General features: G+C 41.5%; 3 protein-coding genes across 4 annotated transcripts in view; 1 reads left to right on the forward strand and 2 right to left on the reverse strand.

Moving 5' to 3' along the window:
* The window catches only part of LOC129181056 (uncharacterized), a 50,786-nt gene that overhangs the window by 3,770 nt on the left and 26,405 nt on the right, over positions 1-20,611 (forward strand). For both annotated transcript variants that reach the window (XM_054775714.1, XM_054775713.1), the window contains 2 exons: positions 8,438-8,535; positions 14,979-15,076. The gene's annotated coding sequence lies outside the window, so the exon portion shown is untranslated. The remainder of the gene's footprint in view (positions 1-8,437; positions 8,536-14,978; positions 15,077-20,611) is intronic.
* On the reverse strand, positions 2,831-8,581 carry LOC129181055 (uncharacterized). The gene is made up of 17 exons (XM_054775708.1): positions 8,114-8,581; positions 7,756-7,989; positions 7,398-7,631; positions 7,040-7,273; positions 6,682-6,915; positions 6,324-6,557; positions 5,966-6,199; positions 5,599-5,841; positions 5,243-5,476; positions 4,888-5,118; positions 4,621-4,805; positions 4,450-4,547; positions 4,228-4,385; positions 3,967-4,159; positions 3,738-3,885; positions 3,252-3,327; positions 2,831-3,168 (listed from the first exon to the last, which is right to left on the reverse strand). Exons 1-17 carry the CDS (start codon positions 8,556-8,558, stop codon positions 3,077-3,079), a joined length of 3,507 nt encoding a protein of 1,168 aa, XP_054631683.1. The 5' UTR covers positions 8,559-8,581; the 3' UTR covers positions 2,831-3,076.
* Positions 14,745-19,592, reverse strand: LOC129181057 (zona pellucida sperm-binding protein 4-like). Its single transcript, XM_054775715.1, has 8 exons — positions 17,665-19,592; positions 17,263-17,447; positions 17,091-17,188; positions 16,860-17,017; positions 16,537-16,729; positions 15,305-15,452; positions 15,149-15,224; positions 14,745-15,060 (listed from the first exon to the last, which is right to left on the reverse strand). The coding sequence occupies exons 1-8, from the start codon at positions 18,617-18,619 to the stop codon at positions 14,975-14,977; spliced, it is 1,899 nt and encodes a 632-aa protein (XP_054631690.1). The 5' UTR covers positions 18,620-19,592; the 3' UTR covers positions 14,745-14,974.

Genomic DNA, 20,611 nt, shown 5'->3' on the forward strand with positions numbered 1-20,611 from the left:
GTAGCATGCCACCAATCCCGTACTCCCGGAGCACCCCCCACAGGACACCACGAGGGACACGGTCGAATGCCTTTTCCAAGTCCAGAAAGCACATGTATGCCGGTTGGGCAAACTACCATGTACCCTCCAGTACCCTTGCAAGGGTGTAAAAAAAACGTCACTTTGCGCGCCCTGTAGTCGAGGTTCGACTAACGGTCGTACCCTTCTCTCCAGCACTGCTTCCCCTTTTTGAGACGTCAGATGGTTTGCCAGAACCTCTTCAAGGCCGACTGAAAATCGTGCTCCATGGCACCACCGAACTCCTCCCACACATGACTTTCTGCCTTGACCATAGCCGAAGCCATGCGTTGTTTGGCCTGCTGGCACCTGTCAGCTGCTTCAGGAGCCCCACAAGCCATCCATGCTCGATAGGACTCTTTCTTCAGCTGGATGGCAGCCCTACCTCAGGTGTTCACCATTGGCTTTGGGGTTTGTCGCCATGACTAGCACCGACCACCTTGTGTCCTCAGCTCCGATCTGCTGCCTTAGCAATGGAGGCATGGAATACGACCCATTCGGACTCAATACCCTTGTCCTCTCCTGGAATGCAGGTGAAGCTCTGCCGGAGGTGCAAGTTGAAGACTCGACAAATGGGAGACTCTGTCAGACGTTCCCAGATCAACCCCAGTACACGTTTGGGTCTCTCAGGTCTGTCCAGCATCCTCCATCTAATCTAAGGCATCACCAGATGATGATCACTTGACAGCTCAGTCCCTTTCTTCACCCGCGTGTCCAAAACATGCAGACACAGGTCTGATGATACGAATACAAAGTTGATCATAGACTTGCGGCCTAGGGTGTCTTGGGGCCAGGTGCACTTGTGGACATCCTTATGTTCAAACATGGTGTTTGTTATGGACACACTGTGGTTCACACAGAAGTCCAATAACATTACACTGCACGGGTCCAGATCCGGGAGGCCATTTATCCCAATCCCTCACCTCCAGGTCACACTGTCACTGCCGTCATGGCCGTTGAAGTCTCATAGTAGAGCTACAGAGTCACCAACAGTGGTGCTCTCCAGCATGCCTCTGATAGATTCCAAGAAGGCTGGGTACTCTGAGCTGCCGTTTGGCGTATATGCACAAACCACAGTATGATTCCAGAACCCAAACTGTGGATCGAGGTGAGCCCGACTATATCTGGTCAGAATGTCTCAACCTTTCGCACAATCTCAGGCTCCTTCCCCACCAGAGAAGTGACGTTCCATGTCCCAAGAGCCAGATTTGGCCGCGAAGACCAGGTTGCCCAGGCCCGCACCCAAAACACATTGCACCGGACCCTTATGCTTGCCCCCGTGGGTGGTGGGTTTATGGCGGGGAAATCCCACGTAGCTTTTTTGGGCTGGGCCCGGCTGGGCCCCACGGGTGAAGGTCTGACCGCGAGCCCCTCCCATGGGCCTGGCTCCAGGGTGAGGCCCCGGCGTCCCACATTCGGGCGAGGTGCGGTCCCTCCTCTTGTCTTTTTTCATCGGGTCTTCTGAATCACTCTTTGCCTGGCCTGTCACCTAGGACCGATTTGCCTTAGGAGGCCCTACCAGGGGCATATCGCCCCGGACAACATAGCTCCTAGGATCACTCGGGCACACAAACCCCTCGGGCACTTAAACCGCTTTAATGTAAGGACCATTTTATAATGTAAGGACCATTTTACAATGCCCACTGACGACGTGCAAGTTGTGAGTGGAAAAAAGATGAGAGGCACGTTTATTCTTGCACCCAGCTCGTATCAACGTCACATTTACGGCCTTCAAAATAAGAGCGTTCATTGTCACATTTGTCTAATTGTGTAAACAAAATAAAGGTGTCATAAAAATATTATATTAATATTATATTTATTATTATATTAATCACACGATTGGAATTACATCTGTGACTACATCTTCCATAATCACAAGCACGGGCTTTACAGTTTGTTGAAGATTTAGTAGCAAAGTGTGCTGAGGCTGACATCCCATTAGAAAAGTTAATCAAGTTACATCAATTTCTGAATTACTGGACAAAATCGGCCAATGATGTATTGCATCAATAAATGTAAGGATTTTTGCATTTGCTTCATGGACATTTTATTCACTAACCAAATAGCACGCACTCTCTGCTGGTCAAATAAGTGGAAAAGGCAAAAAAACCTAATTCTAAAAAATTTAAACGGAGTTTTGGGAAAAAATAAAACGGATTTCATAGGGCCCTAAGAGAGTTTGTCAGATATCAGAAGTCAGAAGTCAGATATTCTAAATCACACCACAAATTGATCTATAACCATGTCAAATGATTAGTCCTACCCTAAAAGTATTTTGCACGCCCATTTTTTCCAATTTGATCTTTTATTGAATCTTTTACTGGATTAGAGAGTTGACTCACAGAGGTTTGTTACAAAAGCCAAACAATATTGTTGGTCATTCTGTGTAATAAAAAAGTACATTCGGCAATACTGCGGTTGCATTATTTTTAATGCTTTGAAGAGCTATTTCCATAACCATATTATATTCCACAAATTCATGTTTTTAACAAAAGCTTTTATTAAAATAGATATTAGCTATTAAAAGCTATTATTTAAGAAAAAAAAAGGATTGGTTCCGGATTGGATCGGTAAAACTACCAAAAAAATCTGATCGGATCGTAAGCCAAAAAATGTGGATCGGGACATCCCTTGTGGTTTTTTGTTTGTTTTTGTTTTTGTCTGATTTGGGAGAGCAACAACTACATGTACTGTATTGCTGTGACCCTGTTTTTAATATCTTAATTATGAGATTCTATCCAGACAATCAGCTCAATTAAAATAGCCTCTATTTATTATAATTTACAGTGGACAATTGTAGAAAAAAGTCATCAGGGAGTATTTACAGCACATAAAAACCCTTTTAATACAAGTTTGACTTTGAGGAATCCATTTTATTCTCATTGCAGTGCACGTTTGCCGCCTCTGTCTTGTGGTATACACTAGAGATATTACACTTTAAGTCAGGACACGAATGAAAAATCATGTTGTTTCAATCCTTCATGAAATGCTTTTGCGCAAACTTTTGCGACTGCCATGTTTACTCTTCACGTTTAACCATGACCACAGGTCCAATGGAGGCCACAACCCTTGGCACCACAGTCTTCTGGCTCTCATCCTTCACATCTCTCTCTGGAAATAAAAACACATACACACACAAAGGTTAGATTACAGTGTGGCGTTCACGTGTATTTATCATAAAATATATCGCTTACTCCTTCTGAAGCATGACGGCTGACAGGAGTAGCCGGCTGTAGGCTCACAGACAGATGTACTGCAGTGAATGTACACCTGGACGAAGACAATGTGATATAAGAAAACCCTGAATATAAGACAAGCCCATTTTTGGAAAATATTTTTAAAGAAAGTCAAAGATTAAATTAATCTTTTTGCATATTCCTAATTTCTCATCAAAATGCCTCCTCTGTCATTTGCTTACTTGTGTGTGTGTGTGTGACAGGAGGAAAAGCTCTGACTCACTTGAGAAGTAATTTGGTGCTACCAGCTGGCTTGCATGTAGAATTCACTATACCCCAAATGTAAGACACTTTTTCACACTTTTTCACGTCATATAGTCTGGTCAAGATGGTACTTGTGTTGTTTTATGGCAGTCACGTACAAAACTAAATTAACGAAGGAGTTTTAAGTTGGAGTTGTGTTACAAGTACTATTTGTCGTCATCCCACCACTAGATGGGGTACCTGTTCGTTCTGTGGTTCTAGTGAGCTAGGGTCCACAAAGGTAAACATTTTGAAAATGAAGCGCCTGTAGTGACTCGGGAAGTCCAAACCAGAGCTTGGACCAACTGGAACCAGGGAGGACAAGTAGCGATCATCACTATTTGGACACCTGTAAGAGGAACAAATAACGGCAATTTACAATGTGTCAGCCCAATGAGAAATTCGGTGGTAAACATTCATTTTATGTTACCCGTTGATCAGAATGTCCCACTGGGGCAAACTGTGAGGGTTTGAACTAGTTGTGGTCCAACACCGGCCGAGCATGAGGACAAGGTTGGGATCGGTTCTCTCCATGAGTTGAACTTCCACATACACGGGCTCCCTTAGGACTTTGGTCACAGGATAGTCTCCATCCATATAGAAAGAGCTGTAGGCCACATCCTCTGTGAGGGCAGATTCAAATTCATATGAACACATTTGGTGTGTGTGGTGTGGTTATATGTGCATGTACCTTCAACACAGCCCTTTGTAAAGCATTGTCCATTGCCCAACCTCAGCTCCACATGCAGGGGACCAAGAGCAGCCACTGAGACAGGCGATTCTACCGGTAGAACTTCTACAATCAAAGTCTCAACAGATGTGCCTGTGTATCTACACTGGAAGAGTAAACTGAAAGAAAAAAGTGGCATTGTTAGAGATCATTCAGTTTGCTCCGCATAAGAAAATCCCTTACTCAAAGCTGCTGTCCCTGGTTATAGCACCCAGAGGCCCCACTCCCACTTCATACGAGGAAGTCATTCTGTTCTCATAGACGATGATACCGGTCTCCTCCTGCAAGTTGTGACAATGTGAATGCCCACATGCAGTCACTGTATTGTTGTAAGCTTAAAAAATAAAGTCTAACCATAATGACGGTACCGCAAGCAGTCACAGGGAACTGGTAGATGGCAAAGGCAGAATTGGAGTCCACATGTTTGCAGTTTTGACCGTCTCCCAACAGGGAAATGGTCGTTAGGTCAATGTTGGGAACAGTGCAATCTTTGGCCACGACCACGATGAACTGGCCATCCTTCGTGCACTGGACGGTTACTAGAAGAACAAATATAATATGAGTCAACGCACTGTCATCAGTCTCAGGAGACAAAGGTATTAGCCCAATTGAGGAACTCACCCGTGTTCCCAAAGTAACACTGGCCTCCGTCGTAGCAGCAGTTAAGGGCATCACAATCGGTCCCTGTGATATCAGGAGCCCCACATGGCACACGTAAGGTTGTCGACACATCACAGCTCCGTGACGAAGGTGTGTGTGGTTTCTTAGGTGTTTGTTTGTCATACGTCTTCTGGGACTGATCATAACGGGCAGGGTCCTTATGAAGAACGGGATCATTGGTTTGCTGTTGACCTGTTGGATTTTGTTGGACAGTGTAGTCAAGGAGCCATTATGGCCAAACAGGAGGTTCCCTAACAGTTTCAACTGGCATTGGCACCACGACAGACACAAACATTAGCTGGATAAAGAAACTCACCCATGTTCCCATAGTAGCACTGGCCTCCATCGTAGCAGCAGTTAAGGGCCTCGCAATAAGTCCTAGAGATACCAGGAGCCCCACATTGGTTTCGTGCGCTTTTCATCACTTCGCAGCTCCAGGAGGGAGCTTGCTTTACGGTTTTCAGTCTGTCAGGCATCATCTGGTCTTGGCGGATTTGATCGTAACGCATAGGTTCCATCTGAGCAACCTGATCATTGTTTTGCTGTTGACCTGTTGGATTTTGGTGGACAGTGTAGTCAAGGGGATATTATGGACACACAGAAGGTTCCCTAACAGTTTCAACTGGCATTGGCACCAGGACAGACACAAATTAGCTTGATAGAGAAACTCACCCATGTTCCCATGGTAGCACTGGCCTCCTTCGTAGCAGCAGTTAAGGGCCTCGCAATAAGTCCTAGAGATACCAGGAGCCCCACATTGGTTTCGTGCGCTTTTCATCACATTGCAGCTGCGGGTGAGAGATGAGTGTGGTTGCTTTGGGGGTTTCTGTCTGTCACGCAACATCTGGTCTTGGCGGGATTGATCGTAACGCATAGGTTCCATCTGAGCAACCTGATCATTGGCTTTCTGATGACCTGTTGGATTTTGTAGGACAGCGTAGTCAAGGGGCCATTATAGCCAAACAGGAGGCTTCCTAACAATTTCAACTGGCTTTGGCACCAGGACAGACACAAACATTAGCTGGACAGAGAAACTCACCCATGTTCCCATAGTAGCACTGGCCTCCATCGTAGCAGCAGTTAAGGGCCTCGCAAGAAGTCCTAGAGATACCAGGAGCCCCACATTGGTTTCGTATGCTTGTCATCACATCGCATCTCCAAGAGGGAGCTTGCTTTACGGTTTTCTGTCTGTCAGGCATCATCTGGTCTTGGCGCATTTGATCGTAACGCATAGGTTCCATCTGAGCAACCTGATCATTGGCTTTCTGATGACCTGTTGGAATTTGTTGGACAATGTAGTCAAGGGACCATTATGGCCAAACAGGAGGCTCCCTAACAGTTTCAACTGACATTGGCACCAGGACAGACACAAACATGAGCTGGATAGACAAACTCACCCATGTTCCCATAGTAGCACTGGCCTCCATCGTAGCAGCAGTTAAGGGCCTCGCAAGAAGTCCTAGAGATACCAGGAGCCCCACATTGGTTTCGTGTGCTTGTCATCACATCGCATCTCCAAGAGGGAGCTTGCTTTACGGTTTTCTGTCTGTCAGGCATCATCTGGTCTTGGCGCATTTGATCGTAACGCATAGGTTCCATCTGAGCAACCTGATCATTGGCTTTCTGATGACCTGTTGGAATTTGTTGGACAATGTAGTCAAGGGACCATTATGGCCAAACAGGAGGCTCCCTAACAGTTTCAACTGACATTGGCACCAGGACAGACACAAACATGAGCTGGATAGACAAACTCACCCATGTTCCCATAGTAGCACTGGCCTCCATCGTAGCAGCAGTTAAGGGCCTCGCAAGAAGTCCTCGAGATACCAGGAGCCCCACATTGGTTTCGTGTGCTTGTCATCACATCGCATCTCCAAGAGGGAGCTTGCTTTACGGTTTTCTGTCTGTCAGGCATCATCTGGTCTTGGCGCATTTGATCGTAACGCATAGGTTCCATCTGAGCAACCTGATCATTGGCTTTCTGATGACCTGTTGGAATTTGTTGGACAATGTAGTCAAGGGACCATTATGGCCAAACAGGAGGCTCCCTAACAGTTTCAACTGACATTGGCACCAGGACAGACACAAACATGAGCTGGATAGACAAACTCACCCATGTTCCCATAGTAGCACTGGCCTCCATCGTAGCAGCAGTTAAGGGCCTCGCAAGAAGTCCTCGAGATACCAGGAGCCCCACATTGGTTTCGTGTGCTTGTCATCACATCGCATCTCCAAGAGGGAGCTTGCTTTACGGTTTTCTGTCTGTCAGGCATCATCTGGTCTTGGCGCATTTGATCGTAACGCATAGGTTCCATCTGAGCAACCTGATCATTGGCTTTCTGATGACCTGTTGGAATTTGTTGGACAATGTAGTCAAGGGACCATTATGGCCAAACAGGAGGCTCCCTAACAGTTTCAACTGACATTGGCACCAGGACAGACACAAACATGAGCTGGATAGACAAACTCACCCATGTTCCCATAGTAGCACTGGCCTCCATCGTAGCAGCAGTTAAGGGCCTCGCAAGAAGTCCTAGAGATACCAGGAGCCCCACATTGGTTTCGTGTGCTTGTCATCACATCGCATCTCCAAGAGGGAGCTTGCTTTACGGTTTTCTGTCTGTCAGGCATCATCTGGTCTTGGCGCATTTGATCGTAACGCATAGGTTCCATCTGAGCAACCTGATCATTGGCTTTCTGATGACCTGTTGGAATTTGTTGGACAATGTAGTCAAGGGACCATTATGGCCAAACAGGAGGCTCCCTAACAGTTTCAACTGACATTGGCACCAGGACAGACACAAACATGAGCTGGATAGACAAACTCACCCATGTTCCCATAGTAGCACTGGCCTCCATCGTAGCAGCACTTAAGGGCCTCGCAAGAAGTCCTAGAGATACCAGAAGCCCCACATTGGTTTCGTGCGCTTTTCATCACATCGCAGCTCCAGGAGGGAGCTTGCTTTACGGTTTTCTGTCTGTCAGGCATCACCTGGTCTTGACGGTTTTGATCGTAACGCATAACGTCCATCTGAATAACTGGCTCATTGGTTTGCTGTTGACCTGTTGGATTTTGTTGGACAGTGTAGTCAAGGGGCCATTATGGCCAAACAGGAGGCTCCCTAGCAGTTTCAACTGCCATTGGGAGCGGGACAGACACACACATTAGCTAGATGGAGAAACTCACCCATGTTCCCATAGTAGCACTGGCCTGCATCGTAGCAGCAGTTAAGGGCCTCGCAATAAGTCCGAGATATACCAGGAGCCCCACATTGGACTCGTGCAATTTTCATCACATCGCAGCTCCAGGGGGGAGGATAATAATTACCCTGTCCCTGTTGGACAGGGTAGTCAGGGGGCCAGTAGGGGGGCCAGACAGGTTCGACTGGCATTGGCATTGGGACTGGTCCTTGACCTTGTCCTTGCCCATGTCCTTGACCGTATCCTTGCCCATATACTTGACCCTGTACTTGAACCTGACCTTGACCTGTTTTTTGACCTTTACCTTTAGGTGTTGTTACAGGTTCCTGTGACTGGCGTCTACTTGGATACCAACTCTGAGCTTCAGTCCTTATGAGGAATCCCAGCAGCACAAGTGCCACTAAGGAGGTAACACCCCTAAGCTTTGCCATGTTTCACACCAGCTAGACCTGGACTGTCCCCAAGTGCATCACATATGTGTGCTGCTGCATTTATATTTGACTACAGTCGATGACTCGACAACCCCACCTCTTGTGCAAAAACAACCGCCAATCAATTGAGGCATCCTTCTCACAAAGGCCACTCAGAAACTTCAGGGGGGTTGTTATGTTACAGTCCCCTCGAAACAACATTCAGCTGGACACGTTTCGATGCTTTTTGGAAGTTTGTCGAGGTCAGGGGGTTGGAGACGAGACAGTGTGACATAGGACATTGTGGCCTTGTCAAAGGTCTTTGTGAACCATGTTGGTCACCGACTGTTTATTTGATGTGCATAGAGTCAGAGATATCAATCTGTAGCAAGGTTGTTTTTAACTCTGTTGTTGTGGAGCAATCTGTCGGCCAAAGCCTCTCAGCTCCCTTAAGATCTTAGTTGGACCTATTATCATGATTCTTCTTAAGTCTTCATCGTAATGGAATTGATAGATAAGACTAATTCTTACTGCAAATGTAAACATTTATACAACTACACCCTTGTCGTTTTTAGCCTTTCAAATGCACTGAGGAGTCAATCTGTTGGAAATTAAGATTTTTTAATAGTGCTTTTTTTTTAATTCAAAGACCCTTTTGTGTCTCACAAGTATAACATGCACTTGTAAATAAAAAATGAAATGCAGATGTCAAAATGGACCTGTTCACTTCCTTTGAAAGGTTGCAACTGCAAAAACTGAAGTCTAAGGAAGATTAGATAGCTGAAATCAATGTCAAAAACAGGAGTAGCCAGACTCTTTGATACCTAGGTCAGCTTCAAGAAAAATTGAAGGATGTGGGGCGCCATTTTGATACAATTTGTGCGTTACAAAAGCTAAAATCAATCCGATGTAAGTTATCTAGGGCTGTCAAATGATTAGAAATTTTAATACGATTAATCACGGTTTTTAAATTGATCATGATTAATCACCATTAGCAACAATGTCTGAAATATGCCAATTTTTAATGTATTTAATTAACAGAAAGATAAATGACTGGACAGGATTATATATATTTGTATGTATTAACAGCTCCAAATGAACTGAATATGTCAATCAAGCGAAAAGATACCACACAAGTCTAAAAATCGATTATCTATAATCTATTATTATCTATTATTATAAGCAATGAGGGGTTGCTATGAAGAGCTACGGAGTGATAAGAATATCCACTTCATGTTTTTTTTAATTTCCTGTTTATTTATACCCCCTTTTTTAGCTGTGTTATAGGTGTAGGTGACGAAGCAAATTAGTGTAATATCTAATAATATAGCTCATTAATCATTCATTTTATATTCATAATATGCTGCAAGCCAAAAATGGCCATCGGGCCAAACTTTGGACACCACTCTCTTAATAAGAAAATCTGAAAAATATGAGATCACTACTTTAAAACAGGCAAAATTATCTGCCAACGGAAACAAAACATTTTACTTGTCGCTTGAAACAAGTAAGACAGCATTTTGGCAAGTCACATAGAAGTGCCTGGTAAAAAAAAAAAAAGTTCAAAAATACGTATTCTGACACGGATTTCAGGTATTTAATTTTTGTTTTTTGGAGGGTATGATTGATATTTGTAAAATAACCATGTTTGTTTGTTTTTGTAAATTATTCAAATTCTACAAAATGAATAAGTAACATAATCCTTCAAAGTCTCCGATACATTCATCAGGCAGATTGATTGAGCCAAAGGTTTGCCCTGGGTATGAGTGCTCTGTGCAGGGGTGACCATGGACACTGACCAGCTGGTCAGCTCGACATGTTGGCCGCAAGATGACCATTCAACCTGGACAAAAGGAGCCAGCTGATAGGATGACTCATTTGGTTTTAGTGCAAAAAGAAGTCACTCTAACATTTTTTCGTAAAGTTTATGAAAATAATAAATCCTAACTACTTTGAAATGATGGCAAAAATATAACGGTTTTTAGTGTTTTTTAGTGATTTATGTGTGTATGCCTGCATTAATGTTAATGGACAGATTACGTGTGAGTGGGAGTGAACAAATATAGTAACATTGTGTATATATTTGAATACAGATACATTTTTGCATTGTGAGTGTGCGAATGGAAAGATGTTTACAGTCTGGATGTAAATAGACATGTTTGCCTTACTTGTGTATGAGAGTGGACATACAATATATGTTTAAATTCTGTTTTTGAACAGACAGACAGGTGGACAGACATTTTTATTTCATTAATTTATTATTAAAGACATATTTATTAAATATATAATTCTATATTAAGTGTGTGGATTTGCATGCGGGAGTGGACAGGCATGCTTACATTATTTTGTGTTTGAATGGATAGACAGATGTTTGCATTATGTGTGCAGGTAAATGAATTGATTTTTAAATTACTGTGTATGAGGCTAGACAACCATGTTTACATTTTGTGTGTATTTTAATGGGGAAACAGATGTTTTGTGTATTTGAATGGACAGATAAATTTTAGTGTTATTTATGTGACTGGACAGATATTGGGGGTATTCTGCGAAAGTGGCTCAACCAACCCAGGCCTTGTGCTCAAGATGCTCAACAAAACCTAAGTTCCCCAAACAGAATCAAACAGTACTGCAACAGCGGTTCTAACTTTGTGCTACTTTGTGAACTTTGTGCTAAGTGCGCGTTCACATAATAGGAGGCGTTTGACATCATATTATTCTACTATTCTTCTAACAATGTAGCCATCCCGGCTGGTGTATATCACAAAAAATGAGTGAGTAATTATTATGGAGCGTTATGAGGAGTTCCCAAAAGATTATGACTGCTAAAAGCAACACTGTCGCCGCCAATAGAGCGAAGGAGGACTGCTGACAGAATAATGCTGAGCATGTAATGCGCAAGTTAACACTGATTTATCATACGAAATTATACACTAATCGTCTTTTCATTTATCAACGCTCAACTTTGACATTTTAACACTTATACATTTAAAAAATAAATAAATTGGAACAACAACTTACTTTTTTCATCTTTGAAATATGTCTTCTTGTTATATCTCATCTCTCTTCTTGTTGTGACCACTAGGTGGCAGTGTTGAGTACTCATGCAAGGACTGCTGTGACATTTACTTCTGCTAACAATGGCCTAATTATTCATATTTCATATTCCATTTTATTCCTCTTTCTCATGTGAGAATATCTAGCGTATTCCCTTGGCTGAAAATCTATCTCACGTATAGATGGATAATATCATCAGGGAACGCTCTGTTTTTCATCTTAGGTTTTTTTAGGATGTATATAAATACTGACGCCATCTCCGAATGAGCTTTCATAGCCGATTTTAAGACAAAAGCCTGGACATAACTAAGTTTAGCCCAACAGTCACCATGGTGATACAGCTGCTTTAAAAGAGAGCTACCTTTGCTGAACAGGCAAGTCTGGCTTTCCACTCAGCACAGCTCGCTAACCCACGAAACTTGCTTCACAGAATACCCTCATTGTCATTGACATGGTCAAGATTAGATTAGATTCGATTTATTAGTCCCCATGGGGGAAATTTGTCTTCCCTGACTGTACATTTCAGAAAAAGACAACAATGCACATCACATACCAGTGACAGCATACAATCAACATGACAGTAGTGACAATACACTAACAGGCCAAACAAACAGATCAGCGGGGCCTGCTATTCAGGACAGCTATGGCTGCAGGGATCAGGCTTTTCCCAAGATGGGCCCTCCTGGACTAAAGTGTTCTGTATCTTCTCCCCGAAGGTAGTGGGATGAGGTATCGGTGCAGTTGTTGTTTGCTATGGCAAAGATGGACCTGTTTAATTTTGTGAGGTAGGGTGTGGGGAAACAGCAGTGAAACAGCAGTGTTTGTGATGCATGTGAATTTGGCGCGGTTGGTGATAGAAAGCACAGTGTGGGTGTGGTAATGTGGAACAGTACAGAAGGATGGGTTGAATGATGCTTGGATAGAGTAACAACAGGAGGTGGGCTGCATCATTTAGTCCTTTAAGTTTGCGAATGGCTGACAGCCTTTGTTGGCTTCTCTTTTGAATGTCCGAGGTGGATTGGTTGTTAGAAAGAAGTGCAAGAATGGCTGTATTGTCTGAGTATTTGAGATATGTTGTGGTGGCGTGAGATGCTGAGGCAGTCATTGGTGTAGAGCAGTGGTCACCAACCTTTTGGAGCCCAAGACCTCTGGTCTCGGCCGTGAACCTGCATGAACCTCAATTCTTCCAAAATTACAAGGAAAATTTGCCTCAAAAGTTAAACAAAACTTGGACTTCACACTGTCATCAGATGTCAACTCGCTGAATGTTAAATGGATTAACTTAACGAGTGAGGCATTATTTATTACATTTATTGTCATTCCACCTGGGGAGGGTACCAGTAATAGAAAAAGTATGATGATACTAATAATATTTATTTATTTTCTATTTATTCATATTTTATTTTGCTCATTAATATCTTTTTTTTATTTTGAGTTTATGTTTAACATTTTTATTTATTCTTTTTCTTTAATCCTGCACAAGCTATATGTACTGTGTGTGTGTTTTTTTGTGTTTTCCTCCTATTTGCTTATGGGGGGTTTTCAACACCATTCCTTCTTTCTTTGCCTTCCTTCAGCACTGCTTAATCTGTAGCCACCATTTATTTATGAATTGCGTATTTTTGTCAAATTCTTACTCCAGTATCTATTATAGCATTCATTATCTCCGCCAAGCGCACTTCAAAAGAACAAGTGCAAGCCGACGGTTATGTTTTTGCTGGCGTTTATCTGTTTGTTTGTTTGTGTACCAAATAACTTGAAAAGTTCTGAATAGATTTGGGTGAAATTTTCAGGAATTGTTGGAAATGGGATATGGAAGAACTGATTAAATTTTGCAGGTGATCCGGATCACTGTCTGGATTTTTTGAAGGATTCTTTCACATAAGCGAAATGGTAAAATAAATGGTCAGCACTTGGAAAGAAAATACAGGTTCCAACAGGTTTCCAATTGGTTCTACAAAATATCATACTGATCCAAAAAATGTAGGATTATTATTTTGGTGTGAATGCTATATGCTACATGGGGGGGACAATGGCACTTGGCGGAGGTCTGCGCTCTCCAAGTGCTTTTCTGGTTCTATTTATTCTTATTTCATTATTCTTATTACATTTTCATTTCATTCTTATTTTAACATCTTTGTTTTCCTTTAACATTCCACAAGCTAGTCAGTTTTTTTCTTTTTATTCTCAAATTTGCTTATTAATTGTATTTAATTTTTTCAACACATTTTCTTTCATCCTTTGTTTCCATCACTGCATAAGCTACAGTATCTCTCCATTGCAGCACATTCTCTATTCTTTTTTCTTTTATTAGAAAATGGTGACACTAAAAGTGAACAAGCGTATCATTAAGTAAGATGCGCTTCTTTCTATATTCATTTCACATGCTGAATTGTGTAACTGTAAACATGTGATCAATGTAACATTATGAAGCATGTTTGAAATCAACTAAACCGTTACCATTAACAACCCAACCTCTTTCCACTTTGGTTTCAGCTATTATTATTATTATCGTCCCCCCCCATTCATTAGATGGAGAGAGTCTCTAACCATTGAGCATGTGTGCTATAAAGTAGGTGATTAAAGTCAATCTGTATTATAGTAACAATAATAAATAATCAATAACATTAGAAGTGTTTGTAGTTGCATCATCTTTTTTTATTTTCCAAACTCAAAAATATTATATTGTCTGTGCATCAGTGCTGTATTGAGAATACACACCATGTCATGATAATGTTTCTAATAATGTTAATAATAATAATAATAATAATACTATGTTACTGTACTCACTCATCATTGATCAATGTTTCTGTCAGCTATTAAAATGTATTTATTATGAATGTTCTTTTGAGTATGAATAATTATGATTTTTCTTATGTTTTTTCAGAATTGGTAAAGGGTAGGCTACATGTTGAATGCAGGAAGCAAACAAATGCATTAGCAATTGATGTGAAAGGAGAGGGGGTAGGATTAAATAAGCTTTGCTTCTTCCTGCTACTCCTTTTTGGACATGTGGAATTGTTCAAAATGAATTAAACCATTAACATCATACTTCCTGTGTTAGAGAAAAACAGCATAAAGCACAGTTTAAATGTAAAGAAAGGATTTATTTTCGATATTGTGGTGCACTGGAGTTAAATTGTGCTGCTTCCACAGTGGTTACTTCTTGAAGCCTCTTACAATGACATCTAAGAGTCTAAAGTAATACACATTTCTCTTCAAGTTACATGGCAAGCCCACACTACTTTTGGCTCCAGTGTTCTTTGTAGACATTACAGTGCTATACACAACATTTTCATTCCACACCACTAATAACATAACAATATTCACATTCCAAATGCTTTAATAAAGGTTCTCCAAATGGAATCTCTTCCTTTTCCTCTTCAGGAGTTGTTCATGAGCAGAGGTCCGGAAGACACCACAACCTTTGAGCCCTTCTTGTTCTGGAGAATAGACTTCAAATCTCTCTCTGGACACACAAACAGGTATGCAAACGTGGTTAGAATCACGAGTGCGCGTTCTTCAGACATTTTGCATATTGCTTGTGAATTCCTTACTTGTCCTGAAGCACATTGGCTGACAGGCATAGCCAGCAGCTGCGTCGCATACCGATGTGCTGCAGTGAATGTAGACCTGGACCAAGAAAACAAGTGGTGTAGACATGTTGTTTACGCAGTTTTCTATGATATTCCTATGTGGATCGTGTGCATTACATGTTCCTTTTGTGGTACTAGAGAGCTGGGGTCCACAAAAGTAAACATTTTGAAAATGAAGCGCTTGTAGTGACTTAGGAAGACCAGACCAGAGTCTGGACCAACTGGAACCAGGGTGGTCATGTAGCGATCATCCCTGTTTGGACACCTGGAAAGAGACAAGCGGGTAAAGACAACTTTGTCAACTTTCAAGAGTTTTGAGAGTTTATCCAGCCTATCTTCAACAATATGCAGTGGTTGAATGCTAATTTAAGAAACTGGAATCACATATCTTACATGGCAATATCAGTAACCAAGATATCAAAGTAGGGCTGTCAAATGATTAAATGTGTCAGATTCGTCACAGATTTTAAAATCAATTAATTAATCATGATTAATCACCATTAGCGACTATGTCTGAAATTTTAATTGATTAATTAAGTCATTAATTACAATTTAATTAAAATGTAATTAACAGAAAGATAAATGACACGATGGGATTATATACTGTATATTTGTATGTATTAACAGCTCCAAATGAACTGAATATGTCAATCAAGCTAAAAGATACACAAGTCTAAAAATCTATTTATCTATTGTATTTGTCTAACACTAGTCTCTTTTATAGTAGCAGAACATTTGAATCACACTTTAAACCATGTTATTATGAGCAATGAGGAGTTGCGTTCAAAGACATCACGTAAATGTACTTGTTTTCAGTGTATTTTCCAGCATACTTAAATGTAGCAAATTGTACATCCGAATTAACAATTAACAAATTACTTCATGTTTTTCTTTATCTTCCTGTTTATTTACACACACACACACACACACACACACACACATACATTATATAGCTGTTTTTGTGATGTTCGGGTTGCCCACGAATGTTACTTCTTGCAATGAGAATGAGGAAGTGTCATTCCCAGGGTGAACAAACTAGAGACGTGTGTGAGTTGGAGATACTGTACATACAGTATATGGTGTTGGAATTGTACTGCTGTTGATGGGTTCGGGTCAGAATGAAGTCATAAAAGAGCGTCAGACACTGTGACTGTGTGGGGACGCTTCACTGTGCTTCTGTCTGCCGTCATAACAGAGAGGCATACTTGCTCTGGTGCACATGCATTAATTACACAAAAAAATGAAGTGTAATTAATTAAATAAATTAGTTACCACTGTTAACGCACTATTTTTTGACAGCCCTATACCAAAGTAATGTCAACTTTGCTAGAAGTAATTTTTTATGTTACCCGTCAATCAGAATATCCCACTGAGGCAAACTGTGAGGGTTTGCACTGGTGGTGGTCCAACAGCGACCGAGGGTGAGGACAAGGTTGGGATCTGTTCTTTCCATGAGTTGAACCTCCACGTAAACAGGATCCCTCAAGATTTTGTTCACAGGATAGTCTCCATCCGTATAGAAAGAGCTATAGGCGACATTCTCTGTGAGGGCAGATTGACCACGTTCTCAAACAAAGCAGGTTGCCAGGAGTGTGTGTGTGTGTGTGTGTGTGTGTGTGTGTGTGTGTGTGTGTGTGTGTGTGTCTGTGCGTGTGTGTGTGTGTGTGTGTACCTTCAACACAGCCCTTGGAAAAACATTGTCCATTGGCCAACCTCAGCTCCACACGAATGGGACCCAGAACTGCCACTGAGAGAGGATGACCTGCCGGTTGAAGTTCTACAATCATAGCCTCAACGGAAACGCCTGTGTATCTACACTGGAAGAGTAAACTTAAAGAACAAAGTGGCATTAGGTGAATTGTTAGAGAGAATTCAGTTTGCTCCACTTCAGAAAATCCCTTACTCATAGCTGCTGTCCCTGGTTATAGCGCCCAGAGGCCCAACTCCCACTTCATACAAGGAAGTCATCCTGTTCTCATAGACGATGACACCCGCCTCCTCCTGCAAGTTGTGACAATGTAAATACCCACATCCAGTCACTGTTGTTGTTGTAAACTTGAAAAATAAAGTCTAACCAAAATGACGGTGCCGCATGCAGTCACAGGGAACTGGTAGATGACAAAGGCAGAATTGGAATCCACATGTGTGCAGTCTTGACCATCTCCCAACATAGAAATGGTCTCCAGGTCAATTCTGGGCATAGTGGCATCTCTGGCCACGACCACAATGAACTGGCCATCCTTGGTGCACTGGACAGTCACTAGAAGAACACAGACAAAATGAATGATTGGGTCAAGCTAGCACTAGACACCTTTATGTCTCAAAAAAGACCAGCAAGCTAATGTGGATTGACAATTTGAATGTCAACCATCTAAATATAGTACTACCTATTCCCTCAAATCAAGCTAGTTATGCAGAAAATTGAGCAACATCTCTTAGATAGCTCTATGAAGTAAAAAAAACAAAAATAAACTCACCAGATTTTCCAAAGTAGCACTGTCTGCCATCATGGCAACAGCTAATAGATTCACACCCAGCAGCAGAGATACCATGACTTCCACATGGGACTCTTTGGGTGTCTGCCACATAACAGCTCTGCATGCCGGGATCGTAAGGGACAAGTGTTTGGAATGGCGTTTGTTGGTTTTGCTGTCTTCTGGATTGAGGGTTCTGATCTGACTGATCAGCAAAGCCTCGAGGAACTCCTTTCTTTTTGGCCAGTAGATGAGAAGGGCCACCGTGTTGTGGTGAGAATGAAGGATTCTTCTGTAGTGGAGGGCGTGAAGGATTCTTTGGTAGTAGAAGATATGAACCAACAGGCGGCAAGACAACTGGAGGATTCTGCTGTGATGGAGGACGTTGGCCGACAGGTGCTAAAACTCCTGGAGGATTTTGCTGTACTGGAGGCTGAGGGACTCTCGGTGGTAAGATGCCTTGGGGCTTCTGCGGTGATTGGAGATTAGGGGCGATAGGTGGGAAGATGGAGAAAAGATTCTGCTGTGATGGAGGAGGTGGGAGCTTTGGGTTCATCGATGAGCCATATGACACTCCATCAGTGTTCATCCTCGGGAGATCTGGTGACAGTTTACGCTGCAGTGTTTGGAATTTTTTTGACCTTGGAGGATTGTAAGATGTCGGAGGCATTAAGAAATAATCAGGGTTGCCTGGCATATCATCACTAGGAAGATATTGCCATGAAGGATTTTGAGACGGTGGATGAGGATTTTGACTTGACGGATTTTGTTGGTTGTTTTTTTTGTCGGCCATTGGTAAATTATATGGTTGTCCAAAAGATGAATTCTGCAGCCAAGCTTCTACCTTGGTCCCAGAGAAGCACCATAGCAGTGTGAGTGCCACTAAAGAGGTGGCACTCCAGCGTTTGGCCATGGCTTCACAGAGGTTTGATCCGGATCGTTCCCAAGTGCGCCACATTCTATATGCGTAGTACCTTATTTATATTTGAACAGATGCCTTTAAAGCCCCTCCCCTGTTAAACATAAGCACCAGTCAAGGACTCCCTTCTCTTCAAAATCACTGTAAACTTCAGATTTTCTGTTGGCTGCCTCATAAAGTTAGTAATGTGGGCACACAGAGCCACAGATTGGTGAAAGTCATCTTGACATATGGGTCATTCAAACATTTCAAAGGCCTCTGTGACCATAAGCTGTATTTGTGACCAAATGTTTATTTTGAACAGTGGACTTGCCATGCCTGATTCAGCAGTTCAAGGTTTAGATGACACAGGCTGTAGAAAAAAGGGGCATGTTGATCCTTTTCATGGAATCTAGATTTCAAAGATTGGCAACATTGTATTTTTTTAGTTTTTTGCAGTGCATATTGGAATCAGATTTAATCAAATGGTAATAATGCAGCAAATGCAGTTTAGCCTGTACAAATGTGCAGTATATAAGACTTTTCAAAGGTGCTCTAGTGCAGTTAGGGCTGCAAGATTCTGCAAAAAAAATATTCCTGCTTAATATTGACATTGCAATTCTCTGGGACGTTTTTTTTCCACATGCACACACACACACACACACACACGCACACAAGCAAGCACGAACACACCACATTGAGAGCCATATTCTTTTGTTTTAAATAAATCACACCATTTTTTTAAATGATTATCATCATTATTATAATATTATTCTCATTGTCTTGTTCTGCTTTAAAGAAAAGCCCATTGGTCTTATGTTCTTCAGTTGAAGACCCGGAAGGACAGTTGACCAGGGGGACTATTTTAATAGAAATGAATAGAATGACATGGCACATGGCTGCATTAGCTGCCATTTGACTGATTATCACACCGTGAGCCTCGAAAACTCACCATACACCGTGAAGTGTTTGTTCTTCAAATGCTGTATTAAAGCTTTTTAACGTGCTACCCCCGCAAGATAGTTTCCGTGGCATATGTTGGCAGTTAAGTTCCACACAGCAGATGTGATTGTTATTGTTTAGTTAAACCACGCCCACTTCCAGTTTATGCTCCGCCCACCCCGAGTACAGCTACGGATACACATAATTTAGATGGGTGAACAGATACAGATACAGATACAGATACAGATACAGATACAGATACAGATAGTGGTGTACTTGCTCATCCCTAGATTTTAGTATATGTTTTAAACTTTTTCACCTAAGGCTTTTGGCATTAATTGTGACAATGGATTGACAACTCAAATGGTGATATTTGGTGGACTTATAACACGTATAAAAACAAGTTAAAATATATTTTACTATTGAATATTTGCCTGTGTAAGATAGCAAACTATTAGACAATAATAAAAACAACATTAGAGCAACATGTGGCATTTTAAACAGTATCATAAGGAATGGATTCAAGAAAGCGGGTTAGTCTCAATATTTTATAAATAGAAATGCCAAAAACGAGGATTTGAACTTGACATGATATGTACTTGAAAAGTTCAATAAGTACTGTAAATATTGGACCAAATCTGGAAGAAAATATCCCAAATTACTTTTACAAATTACAACATTTACAAATTACAAAGAAGGCAATTAATGTATAGGCAGGAATCCCAAATCCATGTTCCTCACTGATTTTAAAAAAAAAATTATATTATCAATAAATGTAAAGCAAAAACATCAACGTAATATAATGGAATCAAAATGGAAACCATAAAAAAGCTCATTAATGAGATTCGGGAACCATTGTTGCACATCAGTAACTTATCATTTCAGACTGGTATACTTTCAAACAAAATGAAAATAGCTAAAGTATTACCGATTTTCAAAACTGGAGATAGACATACACTCACTAACTACCAACCGTTTTCTTTATTGCTACAATTTTCTAAAATCATTGAAAAGTTATTCAACAACAGGTAAGACATACTGTATTTATACAGTAAATAAGAATGAATAACACATGGACAGCCAATATGGATACAGAGCAATTATTACAAC

Source organism: Dunckerocampus dactyliophorus, chromosome 5 (genome assembly GCF_027744805.1).
Source record: "Dunckerocampus dactyliophorus isolate RoL2022-P2 chromosome 5, RoL_Ddac_1.1, whole genome shotgun sequence".
Taxonomy (NCBI): Eukaryota; Metazoa; Chordata; class Actinopteri; order Syngnathiformes; family Syngnathidae; genus Dunckerocampus; species Dunckerocampus dactyliophorus.